At 40.2% G+C, this 23319-nt stretch overlaps 3 protein-coding genes across 4 annotated transcripts in view; 2 read left to right on the forward strand and 1 right to left on the reverse strand.

Annotated features, from left to right (window-relative positions):
• rgs7a (regulator of G protein signaling 7a) overlaps positions 1-4320 on the forward strand; it is a 47930-nt gene extending 43610 nt beyond the window's left edge. The window contains exons 15-18 of one of the 2 annotated variants that reach the window (XM_069692889.1): positions 1499-1685; positions 1964-2053; positions 3275-3311; positions 3496-4320. In XM_069692889.1, the coding sequence (XP_069548990.1) occupies positions 1499-1685; positions 1964-2053; positions 3275-3295 (298 nt within the window). In that variant the 3' untranslated portion in view covers positions 3296-3311; positions 3496-4320. The remainder of the gene's footprint in view (positions 1-1498; positions 1686-1963; positions 2054-3274; positions 3312-3495) is intronic. The other variant, XM_069692890.1, reaches the window with a different exon arrangement.
• Positions 4321-5278: 958 nt separating this feature from the next.
• On the forward strand, positions 5279-12195 carry grem2a (gremlin 2, DAN family BMP antagonist a). Its single transcript, XM_069692893.1, has 2 exons — positions 5279-5630; positions 11160-12195. The coding sequence occupies exon 2, from the start codon at positions 11161-11163 to the stop codon at positions 11737-11739; it is 579 nt and encodes a 192-aa protein (XP_069548994.1). The 5' UTR covers positions 5279-5630; position 11160; the 3' UTR covers positions 11740-12195.
• Positions 12196-12205: 10 nt separating this feature from the next.
• fmn2a (formin 2a) overlaps positions 12206-23319 on the reverse strand; it is a 36812-nt gene continuing 25698 nt past the window's right edge. The window contains exons 12-17 of the mRNA XM_069692892.1: positions 23156-23276; positions 20994-21086; positions 16713-16764; positions 15715-15864; positions 14587-14668; positions 12206-14325 (exon numbers count right to left, since the gene is read on the reverse strand). Of these exons, the coding sequence (XP_069548993.1) occupies positions 14299-14325; positions 14587-14668; positions 15715-15864; positions 16713-16764; positions 20994-21086; positions 23156-23276 (525 nt within the window). The 3' untranslated portion in view covers positions 12206-14298. The remainder of the gene's footprint in view (positions 14326-14586; positions 14669-15714; positions 15865-16712; positions 16765-20993; positions 21087-23155; positions 23277-23319) is intronic.

Raw genomic sequence — 23319 nt, forward strand, 5'->3', positions numbered from 1 at the left:
AGTAAGATGTAACCATAACAGCTACATGCTTAATCCCAAAATCAAACCTCAACCGCAAACCACAATTTAATCCTAAAATATATCACTTAAACATTTGTGGAAGCAACTTTTTCTTCCCACACGGGTCCACACATTGGTGACTATGGGAACTGCTATTTGTCACTGCGACGTGATGTAATACACGCACACTCACAAGAGCGACTGTGGAGGATTTAATTCACACTCTCTCCCTCCCAACACACACACACATACGAGTTAAACGTTCACATACATTATACAGAGGCATACGCTCTATACATTGCAGGAATCTCACTGTCTCTGTCCATGTGGTTAGATTGTGAGGAATCAGTGTTCTGTCATTCTCTGATGATGAGAGACATGATCAATAGTACGTCACTTTAATGGGTCTTTACTGTCTGTACAAATTACTCACATAATCGTGGGTACATTTTCATACCAACAACAAAACCAAAGCTGTCGCTGTTATTACTGGGGTCATTCCCTTTTCTCATTTATAAGACATAACCAAGAGCAGTACTAAATATTGATATTAATGGTAATATTAATCAAAGCAGGGAGAGCCAGTGGATGCAGCCTTTTTAAAATATGCACAACTGTAGCGCCGGGTAGAATAACACAGGACTATTGTGTTAATCAATATATTAATGGTAACAGGAATACTGCAGAGCATCAGATGTGCATACAAACAGCTAAATGTGAACAGAGTTTCCAGTGTGCAGGATGGCTCCTCTGCTCCCTCTGATGGTACATGTCTGTATTGTTTCCTGCCCACGGCTGATAATGGAGTAATTCCAGTCTAAATCTTAGTCAGCTCAGCGTAATTTTAACTCAACAAGAGGAAGACTAACATTTAGGGATATATCCACCCACATTAACATGCAATTGTTTTGAATTAAACTTGTTGCGTGGTGCCGCAATTGTCTACTTTTACAATCCATCCCTGCTGATGTTTCCCTGTGAGTAAACTTTTGCAGAGATCCTTTTGCAGTTACTGTTACATTTCTTACCTTGTTTTACATTTTTTTCTCCTTTGTGATGATGTGATGATAAGATGATGGAACAAATTCCTCAATGTAATACATCTAAAGTCGAAAGGGATGCTCTGAAAAGAAATCACTGAATTAGATACAAGTTTTTCAAATAAACGTGTGCATATGAAAAGACTTCGTGAGATGCAGAGGTTAAAGTCTTTATTATTTTTAAAACCCAATGCACCCTGAGCTCAGCTAAAGCCCTCGTTCTAAAAAGATGTCATTTCTAGACTGGTTTTACCAATGACTTTAAAAAATGAATGGCTGCTGAATCTTTTAACTACCAGCTGTCAGTGGATAATGTCCATGAATGGTAGGATTGTGAAACTGTGTGGACCTATTTATCATTACAAACTATTAAGTGTTTCTGATTAACTGTGGAATTTCCATGTTGGTTTCGAACTACTATATCAACAGGCAACAATCATGCTGTTCGTGGTTTGTAGGTTCTGGTTAGCGGTCCAGGAGCTAAAGAAGCGTCCCATCAGAGAAGTTCCAACCCGGGTTCAGGAGATCTGGCAGGAGTTTCTGGCCCCCGGAGCGCCCAGTGCCATCAACGTGGACTCTAAGAGCTACGACAAAACCACCCAGAATGTCAAAGACCCCGGACGCTACGCTTTTGAGGACGCACAGGTGAGTAAACTAGTAAATGGTCCATTTACATTAAATCATATCCACAGCTAATTACTGTTGTACAATTTAAGAGTGTAGATAAAAGTTCACTTTTTCCACTGGATGTTTCTCTAGACACTGCAGAGTGACACACATTGGACAGCACCATGTTTATTTATAAATCACAGCTCTGTCTGGGGGAGCAGTGGAACATTGCATTTCCTGATTTCTATTCAGCACTGTGTGTCACCTGTGTCTGCTGCTTTTATACATTATTTTCACATTATGTGTCTCTGCAGGAACACATCTACAAGTTGATGAAGAGTGACTCTTACAGCCGATTCATACGTTCCAATGCCTACCAGGAATTATTACAGGCAAAGAAGAAGGTAAAAAACACAAAGTCTGACTCCAAACTTTGGACAAATGTCTAAATAAAATGAGATGTAGAGAAGTATACAGTGAATGCTGAATGCCTTGGTTGGTAGATACTCTGACTCTGCAGTCTGACACTGAAACATGGTCTCTTGGCACCCACAAGCCTTTACGGAGTCTATTAAACCACCCCATAAGTCAATTCCCAATAATCCAAACATACAAAACAATTTGTATGGAAATTTAGTTGCTAGTGTTTTTACCTATACAATACATACACACTGTATAGTCTGCCACAGGGGTAAAGTTGACATTATTCTGCTCACTAAGGCTATACAACAATTTTAAATCACTAAGGGCCACAAAAAAAAGTATGATTATTATTGTTATTATTGAATTATCAAACTAAAGCTAAAATGTAAAAAAAAAAAAAACTGATTTCCTTTTAGGTGTGGTTTTGTCTCTGCTAGCTCCTTGAAATTACATGTAGGCATAAATTATTGTTTAATGCAGGATCAAGTATATTTGTCCCACAAAAATGCTCCGTATCTGAAATGGATCTAAAATTCCCGAATGCAGCTGTATATGTGGTGGAGCTGCCAAAAGATGCCAGTCAGGTCAAACCAAAGAGCACATGAAATAAAGTGGCAGCCGGAGGGGAGAGAGAGTGAATTCAACATTTTAATAGAGTCTGTTTCAGGTGTGGTTGACGGAGTAGTTGATCAGGACTCATACCAGCTTGTAGAAACCCTTATGAATAGAAGAAAGAGGGGGGCTGTCATAACATATCAAATCATTTGGATTTAAATAGGTGCATTTATCTGCTTAAAACCTACTCTGTCTCCCACCTCCTGCTGTACACCTTCCCTGCCTTTGATTCTGGCAAAAACAAAAAAAAGATTTTAGTGTTATATGTGGGTTATTTTTAAAAGTAAGAAACTGCTAAATCTTCATCGGTTTCTGGGTGTGAGTTATGTTTGTTTTTCTTTCTGATGAAATATGATGTGAAAGCAAAACACTAGAGGCAGCACACTCTTCACTAGCTCCCCACGTCTGTTTTGATTCGAGTTTTGACTTTTTAATCGCTTGATGGTGGAATACTCTTCTACTATTGTCTTTGAGGTAGGCTGGACTGAAAGTAAAGCTGTTGTCTATCTATCTTAATATTCTTCTCACCATATTATGATTTATATGTGTCCTCTGAATCCTCTGCATGTCTTTTTTTTTATCCTCAGAAAAGTAAGAACTTGTTCTGAAGGCTCTTGCTCCCAGGTAAAGTCCAATATAAAATCATGCATAATGTTATATCCTGCCTTTTTAGCATTAAATAACATGCTACAAGCAATGCTACATTAAATTTGAACAATGCATGCAATACAAAATTATGCAATTATAGCACACCCTACCTCCCACTTGCTTACCTCGTTTTTCCGTCCTTTTTTTTTTCTTCTTCCAGCGCAGGGGAAACCACTGGCATCCAAGAGATCGACCAGTAGTGTGCCATCATGCTAAAATCAATGCCATCTCTCTCTGGGACATGGATTGGGGGACCATCTCATCTCTTCATCGTCATTGTCTGTCATCTGCTCTTGGCTCAGCCGGATGATTAGCCGAGCCTTCTGTTCGTCTGTTGTCCACAGGATGTTGCATGTCCATGGAGAGGATGTTCCTTCTTCTCTCTCCTCTTTCAGTACCTGATATATTTCCAGTATTCTCAGAAAGAAGGCACTGCTGGACTTGTGAGGACACTGACAGACTGTCAAGATGAAAAATGCCATTGAAGAAAGTCAAATCCAGTGTTTCAGTTCTTGCCATCGTAACTGCTGGAACGGCGCCCCCTCTCTCACTTCCAGCTGAAACAAATGATGTCAGAGAGAAAAAAAAAAGAAAAAACACGTAGAAAAAAATATAAAACGACAGCTTAAACTGATATCTCTAACCAATGTCATCGCTTTACATGATCTGAGGTCACAGATACTTTGTCACGCTATGGGAAGTGTTGTGCAGAATGAATATACAATATATATACATATATATTATGATTATAATTATTATTATTTATTGTGCATTTATTATGCTTTGCATTATTTTATTGCACTACAATAATTAGCACATATGGTTTTCATTGCACCTGTAAAGTCACATTCAAATTTACAAAAATGCTGTCTCCTGTCTTACGTAGAACATAATTCTTTGTTATTCTCTCCTGCATTTATTTTTATACCATATTTAAATACACTTTTACTTACTTGTATTATTAAAGTTGGCCCTCTATCTGTTACTACGGCCTGGCTTGGATTTTTTTAAATTTTTTTCCCACTTTCAGGCACACAAGGTGCCACTACAGAAATGAGAGCAGAATTCGTTCCAAAGGGATAAAAGAAACCAACATCTATGCTTAGTCATGCATTTTTATTTTCTACCACTAGAGGGTGATAAATTATTTCCTACAGACTCCTTTCAACACCAGCGCCTCCTCATCTCAGATCACCAACATGCACCCCGGTACCCTGCAGACAAATTAAGTTTTGTCAATGCAAAAGTGTCATCATGCTCTGAGAGTCTGCTGAAAGGGTTATTGTTCAGACTTTACCCATCTGAGGTTTTACAGGGTCTGTTGATGTTTCAGCTCTTTGATGGCAGAAGTGACAGTCAGTGTTTTCAGTCTCTGTGCCCAGTGGTCAGCTTAGCAAGAGCCGCAAAACAGACAAACATCATTGTCTCGGTTGCATCAAGGAATGTGAATGTGAATTTCAAAGCGTGCTGTTGGCGTGACTGAGACACGCATACAATGATTTATGGATTGGAGGTTACAGGGTTTAATGTGATGTGGTCACAGTGCCAATGAGAGGGAATCGTTTTGGGGGTTTATAGAACATGATTGTATTATTTTTTTTTTTTTCACAATCCTGCCCTTCATTGTCTACAGGGGCAAAATCTCATCCACTTCCCAAACACATAAATGCATATGTCAAACACAAGAAAAGGGAAAGAAAACTTACAATGGGGAAAAAAGGGGGACAATGGAAAAGCTATCATTTTAAAAGGTTTGATGTATCATGGATGGGTGTATATTGCATAAAAGAAAAAATATTAACTGGCAAACAGGGAGAGAAAGACCTAAATGAGAGAAGTAAAGCTAGGTTTGATTCACACAATGACCAGGGCCAATAGGAAAACCCCTCCCAGTCTTGAGGAGGGAAGGGGGTGGTGGGGATTCAAACTAAGGCAGGCTCAAACACTCTCAAAGACAAACTGCAGACAGTCTCCACAGCACTGAGATATGGGCTTACTGTGACTGAACTCTCTTGAAATCTAAATCCAGACAGACTAACAAAAAAAAGACAATTAGACTCTGAGAGAAAGTAAGAAGAGAAACAACTTACCAGGAGGATGGAAAACTGAGCACATCCAACTCTCTGAGTTTTAGGTGAGGAAAAAAGAGGAGCAAGGACAAGCCTGAGGATACTACCGATTATGTTGCCATGGAAACCAAAACCTGGAAGCAGACGCGAGGACCACTGAAGGCGGACAATCTCCCTTGACTGCATCCTCGACACATTACTGTCCCGCTGCACACTGTGGTGAGAGGTACATGAGCCATACTTCATGCGTCACTGTGATCACACTTATTAAACACTTTAGCATTTAAAGAGTTAAAAATCAGTTTTAGCAGTTTTCCAAGCTGCGAGAACTTGTTAGGAATGATTTTAAATGTAAGCTACCATCACAGAACAGCATACACTAATTCCATATTATTACCACTTCATTCAAAGAAAGTACATGTGTACATTACACACATGACACATGAACCCACTTTATTGGCTGAGTTTTAATTTGTATAAAAGGAATTCAACTTGTAATGATAAATGCTCTAAAGATGGACAGTTTTGTAGCGTGTAAGGGAACATATTGATTATGTATTTAAAGTACAACATTTGGATTTAATGAAAAAGTGTAGTGAGCGCCGGTTCGACAGATCCCACGTGAGTGTGAAACTGAGTGACTCAGAGTGTCTCTGAATGACTAAACACAGAAGAACCATGTCACTGGAGCAGCGGTAGTTGTACAGTTATTTGATATTTCTGCCAGCAGTGATGGGTTGTTTCCAACTGGGGCCACCCATTGAAAAAATACACACCTTTAAGGCAGTGCAAGGTGTTCTGGATAAAAGAGTCTACTAAATGACTATAATTAGTGGCTGGAAGTTGCAGTTAATTAGTGTTGTGAGTGAGCGAATTAGCGAGTGATGACAGTATGTTGTATTGAGCTTCTCAGTGAGATTAAGAGTCGGTCGAATTTTGTGAATGTGAAAAAGAGATAATAGTGACGTTAATGAATAATGAACATGTGTTATTTGTGTACAAAATAATATTCATTCTTTGTCTCTATTCATTTTTACAGGCGTATATTTGTGTGTGAGTTCACATTGTATCCTGTGCGGTCATGTGTGTCCTGATGTGTGTGCACATATGTGTGTGTGTGTTCCTACAGTATGCGTGCAGTGAATGGTGGGGAGTTTGCCTTCTGATCCTGCTTACAGCTCTGGTGACTGCACCACCTTGTACAATCTGCTCTGATGTCAAAAAGGATTTAGCACATAGACACATTGTAGTTTCTTTAGCAACAGAAAACACGTCATTGTAAGCCTCTAACGACAGTAAAACTGGTATTTGATAGAAACCTTAACGACACTGTTGACAAGTTAAAGCTTTACACATGAACAGGCATTATGAAAATGCAGAGGAGAGGGGATTAAAATGGCAGTGACACTGCATTTTGGGCAAGTTAGGTTAATTTTTCTTTTTAAACCAACAAATCATGAGCAGAATATGGCTTAAAAGACCTCCTTTAAAACCTGTGACATGCAGTCTAACATGCAGTGGCCTGCTGGTGCACCAGTCATTGTAGCAAACAGTTTAAAACCACAGAACCTTATTTTAAATTCTAGTAAAGATCCTAACATTTCCAAAGGCACCAAAAAAAAAGGATGCTCAAGACATCAAGAATACTTCTATTTGATGAACTGGTGAAGCTTCATGAAGTCTTGGGCTTGAGAGACCTGAAGCAAGCTGATACAGATTATAAATGTGACACTGAAACAGAGTGAAGTAATGTCATTTCAGCAACTTTACAGCTACTTCAGAGGAAATAAAAGCAGAAAACTATTCCACTTAAAGTGCAAGTGGAGGTGGTGTTAATCGCCGCAACTAGATAGTGTCATCCTCACTGAGAACCCCTGTACTATCACAGCATCTCTAATTGCCCTTCATCCTCCACTACAGCACTCAATGTTGCTGAGGCGAAGGAGTCGACTCACATTCTTGCCAGTACTTAGCTCGGGAAGCATTATATCTGGGCTGCTAGTCATTATCAAGATGGATTGTGGTGACAAATGGCTGCCCAAACTGCCTAAAGCAGCCTCCTGGCAATGTTGGCATTAGACACATTTACACAGCAAAGCCCCCAAATGGAGCCCCTCAACCCCCAACTGTTAATGAGCCAACAGTCAAGCGTAGTTTGGGAAAATACAATCCGCAAATGCAGATAATGACATGGTTCCTCTTTGTGTAATTGGCTCCAAGTGAAAACATTTCATTCACCTCTCTTTCCCCCTCTCTCTCTTTATATCCTGTGAATGTGTGTTTGAGTCTGTCTATGCGTGTGTGTGTGTGTGTGTGTGTGCGACTGCGTGCACGTGTGGTCACACATGGGTGTGTGTGTGTGCGTGCACGCACGTCTGTATGCGACTACCCCTGTGCGATTGAGGTTTGAACTGCACGGTGAATTAAATGCAGTTCGACTGTAATTAACTGCACTTACCAGTCTCTGTATGAGACTTTCTGACGCACCAATAATTGAGGCATCAGGTTTTGTTTGTTTTAACCTGCCTTTGAAGACATGCTGGGAAGATGTTTCACAGGGTTTGGTGGAAATACATCTGTGTGTACAAATTTGAAAACCCTTGAAAGGATTCTCGTTTCTTTATTCAATTATTTAACAGCAGAAATATTGTAATATTTAGCAGCTAGACTGAAGATTTTTTTTTATGACTAATTTTGTTTTTCATTTCACTTTGAGATCTGAAAAAAAGACCCATTGTTATCCAGACAGAAAACAGCACCATGGTATTATCATGCCATTTTGAAAAACAAAACATAAGTTCCCACTGATGATAATAGCTGTTTTCAAGAGGACTTGTGTCTAGCTCAGCAGTCTTGCTGGTATTTGTTTCTGGTATTTGTAATTTCATTAGAGGTTTGAATTTTGGAACCAAGGTCTGCCACAGTTCAGTGAAGCATATCCAAAGTATTTGTGGTTCTGGTAAAACATAAAGCTGTGTTTGTGGACAATATTGGTGTTTAGCAGACAGAGTAGGTCCGGTTGAGTTCTGCCTCAACGTTTAACACACAAAGCCACAGTCTCTTTCCGTCTCCGGGACTGTGTGATGATTAGTGCTAGTCATGTGGAGAGAGACAAAGAGAGACATTTGGGGGAGAAGAAATAAAGAATCAAACAACCTGTGGAGAGATATACAGCTATGTGGAGGGCCAATACTGTCCATGAAGCTCAAGTGGTGTTGGTTGTGTTTCCCAGGAGGTCATCTATCCTAAACCCCACCAACCTTTACTTTCTATGTTATGTCCCACACCACTAACCACCCGTCCACCTCATGGCTCCCCCGAAAGCCCCTGAATCCTTTCTCCAAAACCACAATTTGTCTTGTTGCAGAGATTGATGAGGATAACTCAGTAGGGTCGGCACTATCATACTTAGGCTGAGTTTGGGGGTGGAGAGGAAGCGCGGCTGCTGACTGAATGGGCCATCCGTCATGGCCTATGTACACAGTCGGTCATCCCTCCCAAGTCCCCACGGGCTACCCAGATTGTAGCTCACCGGAGTCACAGGGTGCCTCTTGAAGAGACAGGAGAACAGGGGAAGCACAGAACAAGAGCAAGAGCCTGCACACAGAAGCGCAGCTTGTTTCCTCGACCAGGGGTTTGTGCGCTCAAATTCACCGCAGCGGGAATAAGACAGTGCAGCTAAAGACAAATGAGACTGTGTTGTACATGGAAGGTAGATCACTGGAAGATGGAGTGGGGTCACGACTCCCTGATGCAGTAGGTGGTGGAAGGACCCAGCGGGAGTCTTTAGTTAAGTTATTCTAACCTCCTGATGGGTGCGTATGCTGGCTTGTGTCTATGCAAAAAAAAAAAAAAAGTGTGCCAACAGCAGAAGCACAGATCTGAGCTGCAGTTTGCATCCCGATTACGACTTCAGGAGCAATTGCTGGCAAAAATAATAACAATTTTCCTGTGTAGTTTTTATTGAATAGTACATTTTGAAATGCATTTGTCCTCTGGACACGTCATGCACAATAATATAGGCATATGATTGGTATTGGCACACAAAGGCTATAAAAGGATATATTGGCCTGAAATAAACATTTCTGCTGAGATGACAAGGCCGATAAAATGATATTTTATCTTGACGAAATGCTGCTCTTCTATATCTGGCATGGAGCGTAAAAGAAGGCGCAATAACATTTCTGTGGTGCGGAGGTTTTTTAAAGTGTCTAAAATGAATAGCAAAGTTATTGTTTGCCGTGATTGCTCAATGTCGGCAAAGCGAGGAGGAGGCTCATCGCATTCTTTCAGCGCCACAAATTTATTTGCCCACCTTAAGAAACATCGTCCTGACCATTACGGCAAATTTGTGAAGAACAAAGAATAGGTACATATCGGCATGAACATCAGCAATCTGGAAAACGAGTTGGAAAATTTTGGAATTTGGAATATCTGCAAAACATCCAATATAAAGCATCCCTAAAAAAAAAAAAAAAAAAAAAAAAAAAATTCAAAAGATTAGATTTGCAAAGGAGTGCATTAAAAAAAAAAAAAAAAAAAAAAGAAGCATATATCTTCTGTGTCTATATAATTCCAATATATGGGTTGATATCCTACAGAAAGAAATCTGGTTTGAATTCATCCTACATCTCTGCTCGATGGACAAACAGCTGCTGTTTAGCTTATGGCAAGTGCGGCTGAGACAGTGATATACAGACTCTAGTGCTCATGCAGCTCGGACAGAGCTGCCGTGACCTCAGGGTCAAGGGCAGAAAAAAAAAGGAGGCAAAAAACAAAGTGGATTATGATAAAGTAATTTGTTCCATGTCAGAGTGAGTTGCGGGTCCAGGAAAGGAAGAAAGGGAACATACAAATTTACACAGCAGAGAAGAGTCTGTGAATAGTAGCAGCCAATGGCCTTGAGGCAGTTTGGTTCTCGGTCAGAATTTTTGTCTTGATGTCATGCAATGCTTGTCAAGAGCAACATCTGCTGAAAAGATGCTTGAGTGATGGTCAAAAATGTGCTGGCGCAAACATTGACAGCATGCACACGGGCGGATACTCCATCCTGAATGGCGGAGAAATCATTTCTCCAGATCATACTGTCTCTCTGGTGCTAGCATGACACAGTGGATACTGTGGTGATTATAGACACCGTGGGTCACTCGCAGTTCAGTTTTCTCTATCGTATATCACCAAAGAGTATAGGAGTGGACTTCTAAAGGGAGCTGTACAGTTCCCCAACTCTTCCCCTAATAACATGCAGATGGGCCTCTCTAATGCCTGTTTACATATCTGCGGCATAGTTCATGACTAAAGTAAGCAAAGCCCTAATTATTTTACCCAGCGACGGGACCAATAAAATCAACTTCCCCTTCTCGTTATGGGTGTTTAAGTGTATCCTTTGATGGCGGGTCTTTGTTTATTTTTGGAAGAGTTGCGTAGCCGAGAGGAAAGCAAATAGAAGTAATGACACAGAGATGCTGACAAATGGGGGCCCTGGTGATGGATTAATTTCCCCAATGATGCCTGGAAGGCTGGTCTGCGAAGGTGGTTCAACATGAATGCGCACACAACTGCAAACATGATTGACAATATTAATATTATGTTAGCAATTGCATGACTGTCGTGTACCACCTCATATTGCCTGAATTAGTGTCCCACTACCTTCAAGTGTTTTAAAATTCTGATCATGTAAAAGCAGCCGTTTAATTCTTCAGAAAATCATCTTTTCTGTTGTATTGGATAATAATGTGTCTCTCTCTTTGTGCAGAATGCTGTGGAGAATAACCATCCCCGTCATCCTGGCCGGGGTGCTCTGCATCACCGGAGAGACCAAAAAGACCCGTCCCCAGGGATCCATCCCATCCCCGTACAAGACCAAAGGGAACCTGTCCGCGGAACGTCACCACCGACTACTGCAGCAGAAACCAGAGGTGCTATCCTCCAGCCGGGAGGCCTTGGTTGTGACGGAGCGCCGTTACCTCCGCAGAGACTGGTGCAAGACCCAACCCCTTCGTCAGACGATCAGCGAGGAGGGCTGCCGCAGCCGCACTGTGGTCAACCGGTTTTGCTACGGGCAGTGCAACTCCTTCTACATCCCTCGTCATATGGGCCCCAGCTCGGGTCAGGGCCACAACCGAGGCCAGGCCTCGGGCTCTGGAAGGAAAAGCCACAACAAAGCCCAGGAGCCATTTCAGTCCTGCTCCTTCTGTAGGCCACATCGCATCACACAGCTCACAGTGCAGCTGGACTGCCCAGACATGCAGCCCCCTTTTAGACACCGTAAGGTGCAGCGGGTCAAGCAGTGTCGCTGCATGTCTGTGGATGTGAGCGGCCATGGTAAACTGTGAAGGAGGACATGAAGCTTGTTTAAATTTGAAAAGACACGCGTGCGGCCAAAGGCAGAAATTCACAGACTTTGCCAAACAAGGACTGGCTTCAAGTGGAATTATTCTGCATCGTGTTGTACAAATCATGGCTTGCCCTACATTAAAATTGTACCGGCATTACTAAACAAAGGCTCAACATTGATTAATTAGAGACTATCAGCCATGTTGACAAGTCAATGCAGTTGGAAAAGACTGATTCAAGAAACTACGCAAGAGACACTGATGATAAAGATGCCAGTATTTAACAAGTTTTTCATCCCTGTTTTTTCAAAACAATTCATATCTACCTAAAGGACTTAAAAAAGTGCCTTAGTAAAAACTATAAAACATTATGGACACTGGGGAAGACCGTGCTGATGATGCAGTGTTTAATTTTTTTTTTTTTTTTTTAATTCTGTAGAAATAATGCCAACCACTTTAAAAGGTTTCTGTAATACAAGATGTTTTTCTGCAGGTGGATCTACAACAGTTACACAGTTTGCCAGTATGTTTTACCTTGTTTTACAAGTATTGTTTCTTTTATCTGTATCTTGTCCATAATTTCTACGATGTCTCAAGTCGATTTCAAGGACAAGAGTTCAAGAAACATGAAGCAACACAACAATGACCAGTGGCCTTCACACAAATCTGGCTGTACTGTACATTTGTCACAAATATACTAGCCAGAAGGAAAAACATACTGCAGCATGTGTAATGGAGGTGCAATGCAATATATACAGTATATATATATTATGTATGTGTGTGTGTAAGTATGTATGTTAAAAGTATATTAAATCTATTTCATATAAAATGTTTAGAGGGTATGTAGTTCTGTATTATTCAATGTCACAATTGGACAAATAATCAACAGAAAACGACCAGCAACAGCAGAATTTCTATTAAAAATTAAGGTAATTTCTTTTATTCAATAAATATATTTTTCCGTGGTCAAGGGTATTAAATCAAAACGTTGTTGGTATTGCACATGAAAGTCACATCACATGATCCTGTTGCTCCTTTAGCATACGGGAGTTCACACTCTCACATAGCAGGGAAGACGAAACTAACTGGATTCTGCTTAAAACAAAGCATGGTGACGATACTGGAGAATAAAACCATAGTAGGAGTTTATCAGATCATACTACTTAAGTATACATAAAAAACATCAGAACACAACAGAGGAGGTGCTGCATGTAAAACATGTATAATTACGAAGATTTTTTTTTTTTGTTCCCACAAACTGAAACAGGTGGACCGTATACCACTTTTTATGTATTTATATTTATTTTATCAGGCATGGTTGTTTTGGTGACCAAATCTTACTTCTTCATAAATAAGGCTGTCCTTAAACTTACAAACAATTACTGTAAAACCACGCAAGTGTACCATTTTAGCCAATATTTGACCGCAGGAACATCCATCTTCAGTGGCCAGCAATGACGCTAAAAATATTTGGTCCCATGCAAAAAAAAAAAAAAAACATAACCCTTTTTTTAATTTATGTATTTTTTCCTCACTGAATCTAATGTTTTTGAGAATTTAGTAAGAAACCAAAAAGTGGTATCAAAGAAGGTTGAGCCTCTTTATATTAGAAGACTATTGCTGGATACTAGAGAGGAATGTTGCCTGATGTAGGCAAAATCATACATTTGTACATTTTAGAAGTATGCTTGTACATATTTTGTGTAACAATTACTTTACATATGATTAAAACCATGCCTGTTAAAACAGAATCGAGTTCAGCAAAAATTCTGAAAACATTTAAATTTAAAACGCAATAATACATAAGAAACAGGATTTTTTTTTTTTTTTTTTTTTGCATTGGACGAGATCTTTGTTTGACCAGTGTTGTCGCTACATTGTGAAACACACTTGATGAAACTATTAACAAAAAGGTAAAGGTCTTATTTTTCAGCCCATGAAAAACAGATTCCTCTTCTTTACATGTATCTTTTAATTACAGATGATATGTCTTCAAAAATAAGCTCTGTTATACAGCACTGATTCAACCCCTCCACTGTGCAGTAAGGCACTTTCTGTCTGGCAGGTGATCCATACCTACCGAATAGAAACGTTATAAAAGTCGGTGCTTTTTCACCGCTTCAGGAGATGTAGAGAGAAAGTGTTCATGTCTTCCGAGAAGACCAGGAATTGCACTAAAATAAGAAAACAGGCTACATACTACAGCTTATAAAATGCAGATAAAGCTTGAATTTAGTGCTACAAAAAACTTTTCTGTCATTTTCTGGCAAATGACTAAACTACATTTAATCATCTCAGCTTAAGGATGCCTTTTAGTAACAATATTTCATTTAATTATGCAAGTGCAATTAAAAGGTGGCGGAGAATGAAATGGCTTATTCCACTTTTAAACAACATAATATCCACTTTGAACCAACATACAATAAACAACTGCTCCAAATCAATTAAAAACAAATACAGGAAGCAAATGCATGTTAAAAATGACTGATTAGTCATGTCAGATTGTACAAACAGTGCTTGTGCAATAGGCTTGGTGATGATCATTTTCCATTCTCTGCTTCAGATCTTCTGACCCAGCTTTGCTTTCTGTGGAATAAAAGAAGAAAAAAAACCAGGTCTGAGTTATTTACAGTTTGCTACACTGGCGCGCATCCTAATATGTTACTGTAAGTGCCAGCAGTGTTGTTCCTCAACACCCTGAAGACCATTTGTAAGCAATAAAGTATCTTAGGTGAAGAGACAATTTGCATCATGGGAAGAAAGAGGAGGGCAGGTACTGCCAGATTTAAATTAACAAATAAAAAACAGATGAGGGCGCGTAGTAAGACAGAAAATGAGATGACGTACTATTCCAGTTGCATGTTTGGGTTTCACATTGTAGGAAGCCTTCTCCCTGGCCTGTTTGAAGCTCTCTTCAGCCATTTTGACCCTGGAAAAAAAAGATCAGTAATAATCACCAGTCATCCTATAGAGACCTCAAGAGCAAATAACTGGATGAAAACACACTCATTCACGCTGCTGAAATTCCCCATAAAACAGGAGGACACAGTGCTAAAATTCAGGCTTGGACTGTGCAGGCTATTGCCATGTGGTCCTGGAAGACAATGATTTTGGTTTGTCAATGGGCCAATCCTCCTCATCTGAAAAAAATTCTCTTCAGTTTACTACTGCACGGAGAGGGCCAGCAGTGTCACTACTCATTTGTGCTTTAAAAAGACAAATGATCAGCATGTTGGGAATGAGTGAGTATGACCACTTATTCCAACAGACTTGCACCTTGTCTCTAGTCTTTACACGTATATTGTGCGTGCCAGCGCTGCTGGTTTACATGTCCATAAAGCGCAGGTGAGGACTGATATCTATTATTCCAGTGGAGTTTTACAGGAAAAACAGCAGAGAAAGAACTGGGATGATTGCCTATGGCAAAGGGCAAAGAGTTAATGCTTTCAAATTTGTTTTTATTCTTTCCTACTGAACAAGCAAAACCTGACATTTTACTTCTTTTACAAATACGTTATCACAATTCAATCTTCATTGGAAATAATGGAGCAATTTGCTTATTGTTGACATATGTAACAATATCTTTATGTTCATCAAACCACTGGAAGCTAACTGGATGTGGCATGTGTTCTTTTCATTACTAGGGTGAGGACAAAGATTTGGGTCATTTGCCCTCTTTCCCCTTCATGAATTTGAATGAATCCGATAGGATCTTCAGTGAACACGAGATGTGCTGCAAGTTATTAATGGTTTGGAAACTTTAGCTTGGGGAAAATTCAAAATGCAGGAACATTGTTGCATCTGTAATGACATTTTCAGGGTCAGAAATTGGTTCCCAAACATGTAATGTAATGTCTCAGCAGGATTTGATTTTTCAGACAATAGGTTCAAGTGTCCTGTCAGGAGGGAGGTATCTGCATCTACTACAATGTCACATTCTGAAACAAGGAACTTATCTTCCCCTCCGATTCTCACCGTTCCTTCAACATCAGCTTATTGTGCTTCTTCCATTGGTCTTTAAAGTCTGTGGAAAACTCATGCCAAATGGAGAAGAATGTGTTGGGAGAAACCTCTTTCTCTCCTGCTTTGGGTTTAACTGAGAAGGACACACTCAACTCCAAAAAGCTGAGGACAGAGAACAAAAACATTACTTCAAGACCAAAGTATTACAACATGAGATTACAGAAACCTACACCAATTGTTATGAAACCTGGCAGAGCTATGCAAATATGCAAACTATGAAAGTTAATCTCAAAATAATATGCTTTTTGAAATATTTAATAGTAGAGTAATGTAAAAAAAAAAAAAACCCAACAACAACAATGAAGACACAAAATGTAATTATAGTCATTCTAGACAGCTTAACTTCAGGTTTGTGTACACATATGTTCGCACATAGCGGTGTGTAAGCATGAGTGATAAAATAGTGGAAAGAAAAAAAATGATGTGCAACATGGAGACAACAACAGATCTAACAAAAAGAGAGCGTGGTGGATGACACGTGCTGAAGTGTTAAATGTGGTGGCCATTTGCAGTGGATCAATATAGTGGACAGGTTGGGATCTCTTTGTTTGGAGTGTGCTATAGGAACACATTCCCAGCCAGCAGTAACAGAAGCCTGGAGCCATGGCTGTCTACTCTCGCTCCACTTAGATAAACAACATAGACACCGCATAGGGGGCCTCCCGTCTGCTGAGGTCCTGGCATGACGGCCTGCACCTTCCATGTAATTGAAGGAACCGGGAGTCATAAATATTGACAAAGCAGCAAGATTATATTTCTTCACTGTAGTGACAATAGATCACTTCAAACTATATTGAACGGCATTATTCTGTACTTTCAAATTCACAACTATGATCACCGCTTTGACACTTGAGAAAAGACCAAATGTAAACCCATGAAATGGAAGAGAAGTGCCTGCATTCATTTTCTGAAGTGAAGACGCTGATGAAAAAAAAAAAAAAGGGCCTTACATCTTCTGAGTGTCTGCCAGCTGCTTCTCCTGTGTTTCCAGTTCAGTTTTAGCTGTAAAGCAGAGTCATTTAAAAGAAGAGAGAGAGGGGGGGGGGGGAGGAAGCAGTATATTGGTAAATACAGAATTTGAGTGTTTCTTTTAGAAAATCAATCTTTCACCTATAGTGTGACTTGTATATACAGGAGGATTCGAGATGTCACCATTACTTAACTCAACAGTCATCTTCAGGGTCAGCAGTGTGCCACCAGGTTATTAAGTGCTGGATCGTCTGCTGTTGCACAACTGACAAATGAGCGCTGCAGGTTGCAGAACAAGTGCTTCTTTGTGCCATGTTGCTTCGAATGGAGACAGATGACTGTGCATGTTTGTGTGTGTGTATGTGCGAGAGGTGTGAGAGAGTAAGAGGGTAAGAAAACTGGGAGTTGGACACCGTGGCACACACAAGATATTTGCCGCAGACCGCAACATTTATCTTTGTGTGCCATCGGGATCATTTTGACTGTGTTGTAAATGATGATATAAGAGAACAGCAGTGAAATGTGACAGCCTCGGTCAGAAAAATGCAGCAGGTCCGTACTTATCAAATTTCGGATCCACGGGCTGATTCTTCAGCTCATTTTCAAATATCGGTAAGCAACAGCAGAGTCGATCCAGCTGTGGTCTATATATTCAATGTGCTGCAGTATAACTGCCAAAAGGTTAGACGTTAAATTCTCTCCCAGACAGCCTCTCTGTCCCCCTAAGGTCAATAATCTGTGAGCTGCTGCTTTAAACTGTCAAATGATCAGAAATGACCTACGGCCTTCACGTGGCTCTCCAAGACAGACATGACAGTAGATGGGACAGAGACTCTTTCCTGGCACAGATCTGAGTTCTGCTCTTATCCAGGGAATATCTGGTTGCTACGTGTAATTGAAGCCAGAGCTGCATCCAAAGATCTCAGAGAAGCACTGTGCTTTAACATTGCACAGTGCGAAATCCCTCTGTGGCCCACAATCACGTCTGTCTCTGATGATTGCTCCTTAATAAATGATAACAAACTAATAAGTAACATAAATGGGGCTTGCTGGAATCTTAACGGGACTGTAATATAAAACCTATTTCTAAAAAATATTGAATAGATAAACAGTGGCACTCTCAGACAAACCTTCCCCTGACACTGAAGGATTCAACATCACTTCATTATGATTATGTTGTAATCTACCTATTTTTGTGATATGGAGACAAACTGATAAACACTGTAACTCCAATCACATAAAAGATAAAAACATTTTGAAGAACATCTTTTAAAGCCATTACTTGTCATTATTTTTTATAGTAGAAACATCATCATGTGGTTCAATATGACAAAATCAACATGTCTGTTTGATGTGCGATTTTACCATAATGTGGTATACATAAACATGAAAAGTTGTAATGTGATGCCGATTTAATTATCGGCCTCGATGACGTGAAGTCCTCAGCAGCAGAGTGGTAGCTGGTAAAACATCCAGCGAGAGTTTGACATCAGTCGTACTACTAATCTCCATGTCCATCAGAAACAGATCATCACATGGCCGGTGCACTCTCGCTAGTCATATTGACTCCATCAAAGGCCTGCATGCATGAGAATTTGTGAAGCGAGCGGAGAAAATCGAGCTAGACCAAACAGCCAAGCTCCAACAAGTCCGCTCTCACTGTTATTCTGTGGTTAGTTTCATGGTCAGAAAATAAACAAAAGCGGTTTAAACTGTGGAGCCAGAAACAGTTTAACCCCAGGCTTTTTAGAAATTACAGAAATAACAAAAATAAGACATTTGGCTGTTGTTCTTTTTTCACCGCTGCAGTGGAGGAACCCCAAGAATCCCGTCTGGAGCCTTGCGAGTCACATGTCTGTGCTGCAGTGCTTACATTCTGCTCTCAGAGGAAAAACCTCATCATTTGCATCAAAGAGAGAGCTCCCATATTTCTCTCAAACAGAGAGAGAGGAAAAGAGAAGGGGAGAGGTGGAAATGGGAGAGATGCTTTCATCTACAGACTTCCTTTAAAATGGACAGTGAGCATTACTACTGAAGAACATATGCTACATATTATCCTCTCATTTGAATACAAAAGCAGTTGGAAAGAGGCCTGTGAGCCAGGTCTTTCAGGAAGATTGGTCACAGTCAACTGAATGTACCCAGGGTCAAAGCCGGTTCTACATACAGTAAAGAATGACAATTGGCTTGTTATGTGAAAACAGGCATTAAAAAGACAAGTCTTACACGTTTGAAGTGGACCACCATATCCCAATATTGTTGTGGATGCAAGACTATGCAGATAAAAGTGGGACCGTATGACATCTAGTGGATATGACGGGTAAAATTATATTTACACGTTATTTTCACAAAATATTTAGACCAAAAATGTAGCAGTCTCCTGTTGACAAAAAATACATCCGATACTACAGCACTGAAATGTGGTATTATACAGACGGTGCTCACAGGACTAACCGCTGACTTTTCATCTAATGTTCCCAACAGACCGCAGTTTTCATTTTGCCGGTCAAATATTTCAACACGTACTTGATGGATTGGCACAAAACTTCTCATCCTGTGCCCCCATGAGGTTGCCATTTGTGTTCTTAGTGAAATCGTCTGACAGCTATTGGATGAATTGCTGTGAAATGTGTTGCAGACATTTACATCCATCTCAGAATGGACTGTAATGACTTTGGTGATCCACTGACTTTTTAAATCAAGCGTCACCATCAGTTCAGATTTTTTTACCATGTCCAACACTGCGGTCCATCACCAAAAACACCCGCAAAACCAACAAGATTCAGCCTCAATTGTAATTTCTGTTTAGTGCCAATAGGTATGTGTTCACATTGCTAACATGCTAAGCTAAAATGGTGAACCTGACACTTTCCAAATATTAGCATTGTCATTGTCAGCATGGTAGGATCCTAACTTTAGCATTTAGCTTAAAGCAATTTGTGCCCATCTACACAGAGCGATTAGCATGGCTGTAAACTCTATTCTTGTAGAAATAAAAAGGACAATCAAAGAGGGTGTGCTCATCATTATCAAACCCTTCAACATATTCATCTTAATAGCCCTCTTTGTAAACACTACAGTGTGAAGGATTATTTGTGGAGTGAAGACGTGATGGAAAGAGAGAAGAGGTCAAGCAGCAGACAGGCTGCTTCTAATCTTTCTGTCAATCCTCTGACAGAAAAACAAAATCCATTTCAGATTTTTGAATAGGAGCCAAAGCAAATATTTAAATAACACAAATCAGGACAAAGGTATGACAAGAAGACCTTAAAAAGATAACACGCTGATCAGTTTTGTTCAAGTTTATACAGTTCTGTTCTCCGCAGTCAATTTAACAGGCTGCATGGCAGGTTCACCATCGGTCATCCAGAATTTTCCTTTGAGGCAGAGCAAAATGTGCTCTGTTTTATGAGGGAGACATCAAGATGAAAAAAAAAAAAAAAAAAGGAAAAGCTACCAAGTGAAGTCATAACTCATCAAAACAGATAGGCAAACTTGAGACAATAGCGATGAGTTATTCAATACACCCTGGACTAAACAGACATCCCTATGGAAACGAGGCCTGTGTGAACCTTTGTGTGTATATCAACCAGAAAACGGCATGAAACCAACCTGAAATGTGTCTGCAAACATTCACAACTTGCATCATTCTGACTTATGAGCTTACTTCACATACAAAGGAATGTTAAGGTTAGACATGCCAAGGGTACATCAGCACAGAATACTTTGTGCCACAGGTAGGATAAATTATTTGCCTCTTAAATTCTAACCTCCTGTTAAAACATCAGTGTCATCATATTATACGGGCAATATCTGATTCAATATATATTTTCCCAATCGAATATGTTCCTGCTTAACGCACACGTAGGAAAGATGCGCTTTCATTTTAAAAGGCTAAATAATTTCTTTAAAAAGCTGGACGCTTAGCATGTAACAAGTATTTTTGAAGGGGACTATGTTTAGCAGAATTTATACTGACAGAGGAGTCTATAAAGGACTCAAAATACACTACAGTGCCTGTGTTCATAGAAATGAAGGAACCTGACACCGAATGCAACAATGTGGCTGACGGTTTTTGGTCAACAATGGAGCTTTATGGTACGGAGCAAAAGATAAATGAGTTGTTTTTTTCTCACACAGACACAGTTTATTGCTGGTGTTGGTCTTTTTATCGGATTCGTTGTTTAAGGAAATACTAAACAGCCACATTCATAAAAATTTTCTCGATCATCAGTTTCAACTGGTTTAGAAAATAGGCTCACCTTGACTGAGAAATTCATCCATCTTGTCCTTGAAGGGTTGCAGGTTCTCTTCAGAGGACAGTTTGCAAACTTTCTCGGTTTCAGCTGCGCATGCTGAAACAACAAGAGATCATCATGATGAGTTGAGAAAACGTTTTCCAGCAACGGTAATAGGAAATCCAGCAGTACATACTCTACAGTGCAGTGCCTGCTTTGATAAATGTCTAATGAATATCTACTGAATAAGTGTCTGCAAAGACATAATGGTTCATAATGACTAACAAGGCACCCCCAGGACCCAGGAAGGCCTGTGCTCCGATCCCGGGAGAAACTTAGTGTCACGCTATGCAAGCATAACGAATACACAAGCTCAGCTCAAGGCCTGAGAGGTGGAGAAGCCACGAAACGCTTACGGGAACAGGGAGGTCGGGACTGGGCAAGTGGTAATTCATAGACCATATGGTGCCTCAACCGAAAAGGTACACAGCGAGCCCTCTCTCCACTATGTTACTTACTGATGTCCTTCGGGCCAGCCAAGGCCATTTCGACGCCGCCTACCTATCGGAACCCCCCACTGGGAACTGTCATCGAAGCCAGTGTCTGTTAGAGCGCTCAGCTGGCTCTGCTAGGTAATGAAGAGGTCTGCAGGTATAGCATGTGATGATGTATTTATGAACGGCCAGCATGTGCCACTGCCACTGGGGTCGAAAGTGTGTTTCCCCTGCGAGCAACTCCATCTTTATGAATTGCAAATAATGAACAGCCTAAAGAATCATTATGGCAGAGGAAAAACAATATTTGGCAACACGGTTCAGGCACCTGATTGGTTTAGCAGCAAAGATACATAAAACATGATAGAGAACAGACCAGGTTCAGGAAATTGTCGATCAGGCCGCAAGCACACAAACTCGCACATACACACGTGTCCACATATGGTTGCACAAAAATACACCGTTGTTTTTTACCACTTGTAGGTACTTCAGGACTTGGAAAGTGTTCAGAGTGCTGAGAGACTTGAGACAGAGAAATGAAGGCGAGTGTTTCCTAACTGCCTCATTCATTAGGGCGCTTTTCACTCAACCAATCAGTTTGGCCTGTCCAGCATAATCCAGTTTCCACACTTTTTCCTGCTGTCCTGATGTGCAGTAACATAACACATAATTCTCTATAACACTCATTTAATTTATGTTTCCAATCTTTTTAATGGCAAAATGCAATACTAAATCCCTACCTGAAATAATACTTTCAGCATGTGACTCCAGTTTAATTGTCTGTTGACTTCATTGAGGGATTACATAATTGTAATCTTCATTGAATGGAAATTTTGACCCCAGACTCCTCAGTTTGTGAAAATAGCACCAAATTAATGCTGACTAGAGACGATATTTTAATGACAAAAAGCTTTGTCTAATAATAATAACATGTTTATCACATTAAAGCGGGTTGGTGGAAGTCATTACATAATTTTCTATGAATGGTTGGTAAGGCAACACAAAATTATGTAATAGATTAGGCATGTGTATCAGTTCAGGAACTGATTGACAAATGACTAATAAAAGAGTCAACCATTAAGCAAATCAGTCCACCCATGAATCATATTTAGGACCCCCATGGGCAAAGTGATGACGCACAACACTCACAGACACACGCTAATATATTCTGAAACTCTCTTCAAAACAATCTGCTGCAGGTCAGGGAGGTGATTCAGAGCTCGAAGAGAGACTCTTCCTGTTCAGCTGATGAACCTTTGATAGAGTACACAGGTAGAATAGTTCCTTGACCTTGCCTGGTCTATATTTTGATCTCTATTTCATAAGGACAGTAAAGACATGCCTGGTCCAACAGGAGTCAACATCTGCTTCTAGTTAGTTCGTCTGCAAGACAAACAGATGCTATCTCGCTGTTGACCTAGCTCGACAGTCCACACATGACCATAGCTGGTCAGGTTTGGAAAATGATTTCCCATTGTACAAAAAGACATGTGCATGAATTAATACATCATTTCTGGCTGCATAAACATCAATGCAATGGCTTTTTAACTATGACATGACACCTGCCATAGTTTGCTGGTTATCAAAAGGCCAAGTTTACAACCTGGTAAAGTTTTTGGTAAATATACAGTTTAAAGTTGTAGATGTGCTTGAAAAGCAGGAAAATCATGGAATGTAGGTTTATGAAGGTACCATTGAGGTCTTTCCTCAACTTGCGGAGATCTCTTTGAAAGTCCTCAAACTTCATCTGGGAGGCCTGGAAAAGGTCGTGGGGCTCAGGCAGAGGGTAGACACACGTCTCTCTGCCAGCATCCTGGTGAAGGGCAACACACACACACACACACACACACACCACA

The sequence above is a fragment of the Brachyistius frenatus genome, unplaced genomic scaffold (assembly GCF_029030835.1).
Source record: "Brachyistius frenatus isolate BFR_SWC_R1_liver_20210118 unplaced genomic scaffold, ASM2903083v1 Contig_13, whole genome shotgun sequence".
Classification (NCBI taxonomy): domain Eukaryota; kingdom Metazoa; phylum Chordata; class Actinopteri; family Embiotocidae; genus Brachyistius; species Brachyistius frenatus.

Coding starts and splice junctions, on each gene's coding strand:
- grem2a (XM_069692893.1), top strand. CDS start 11,161: ATGCTGTGGAGAATAACCATCCCCGTCATCCTGGCCGGGGTGCTCTGC.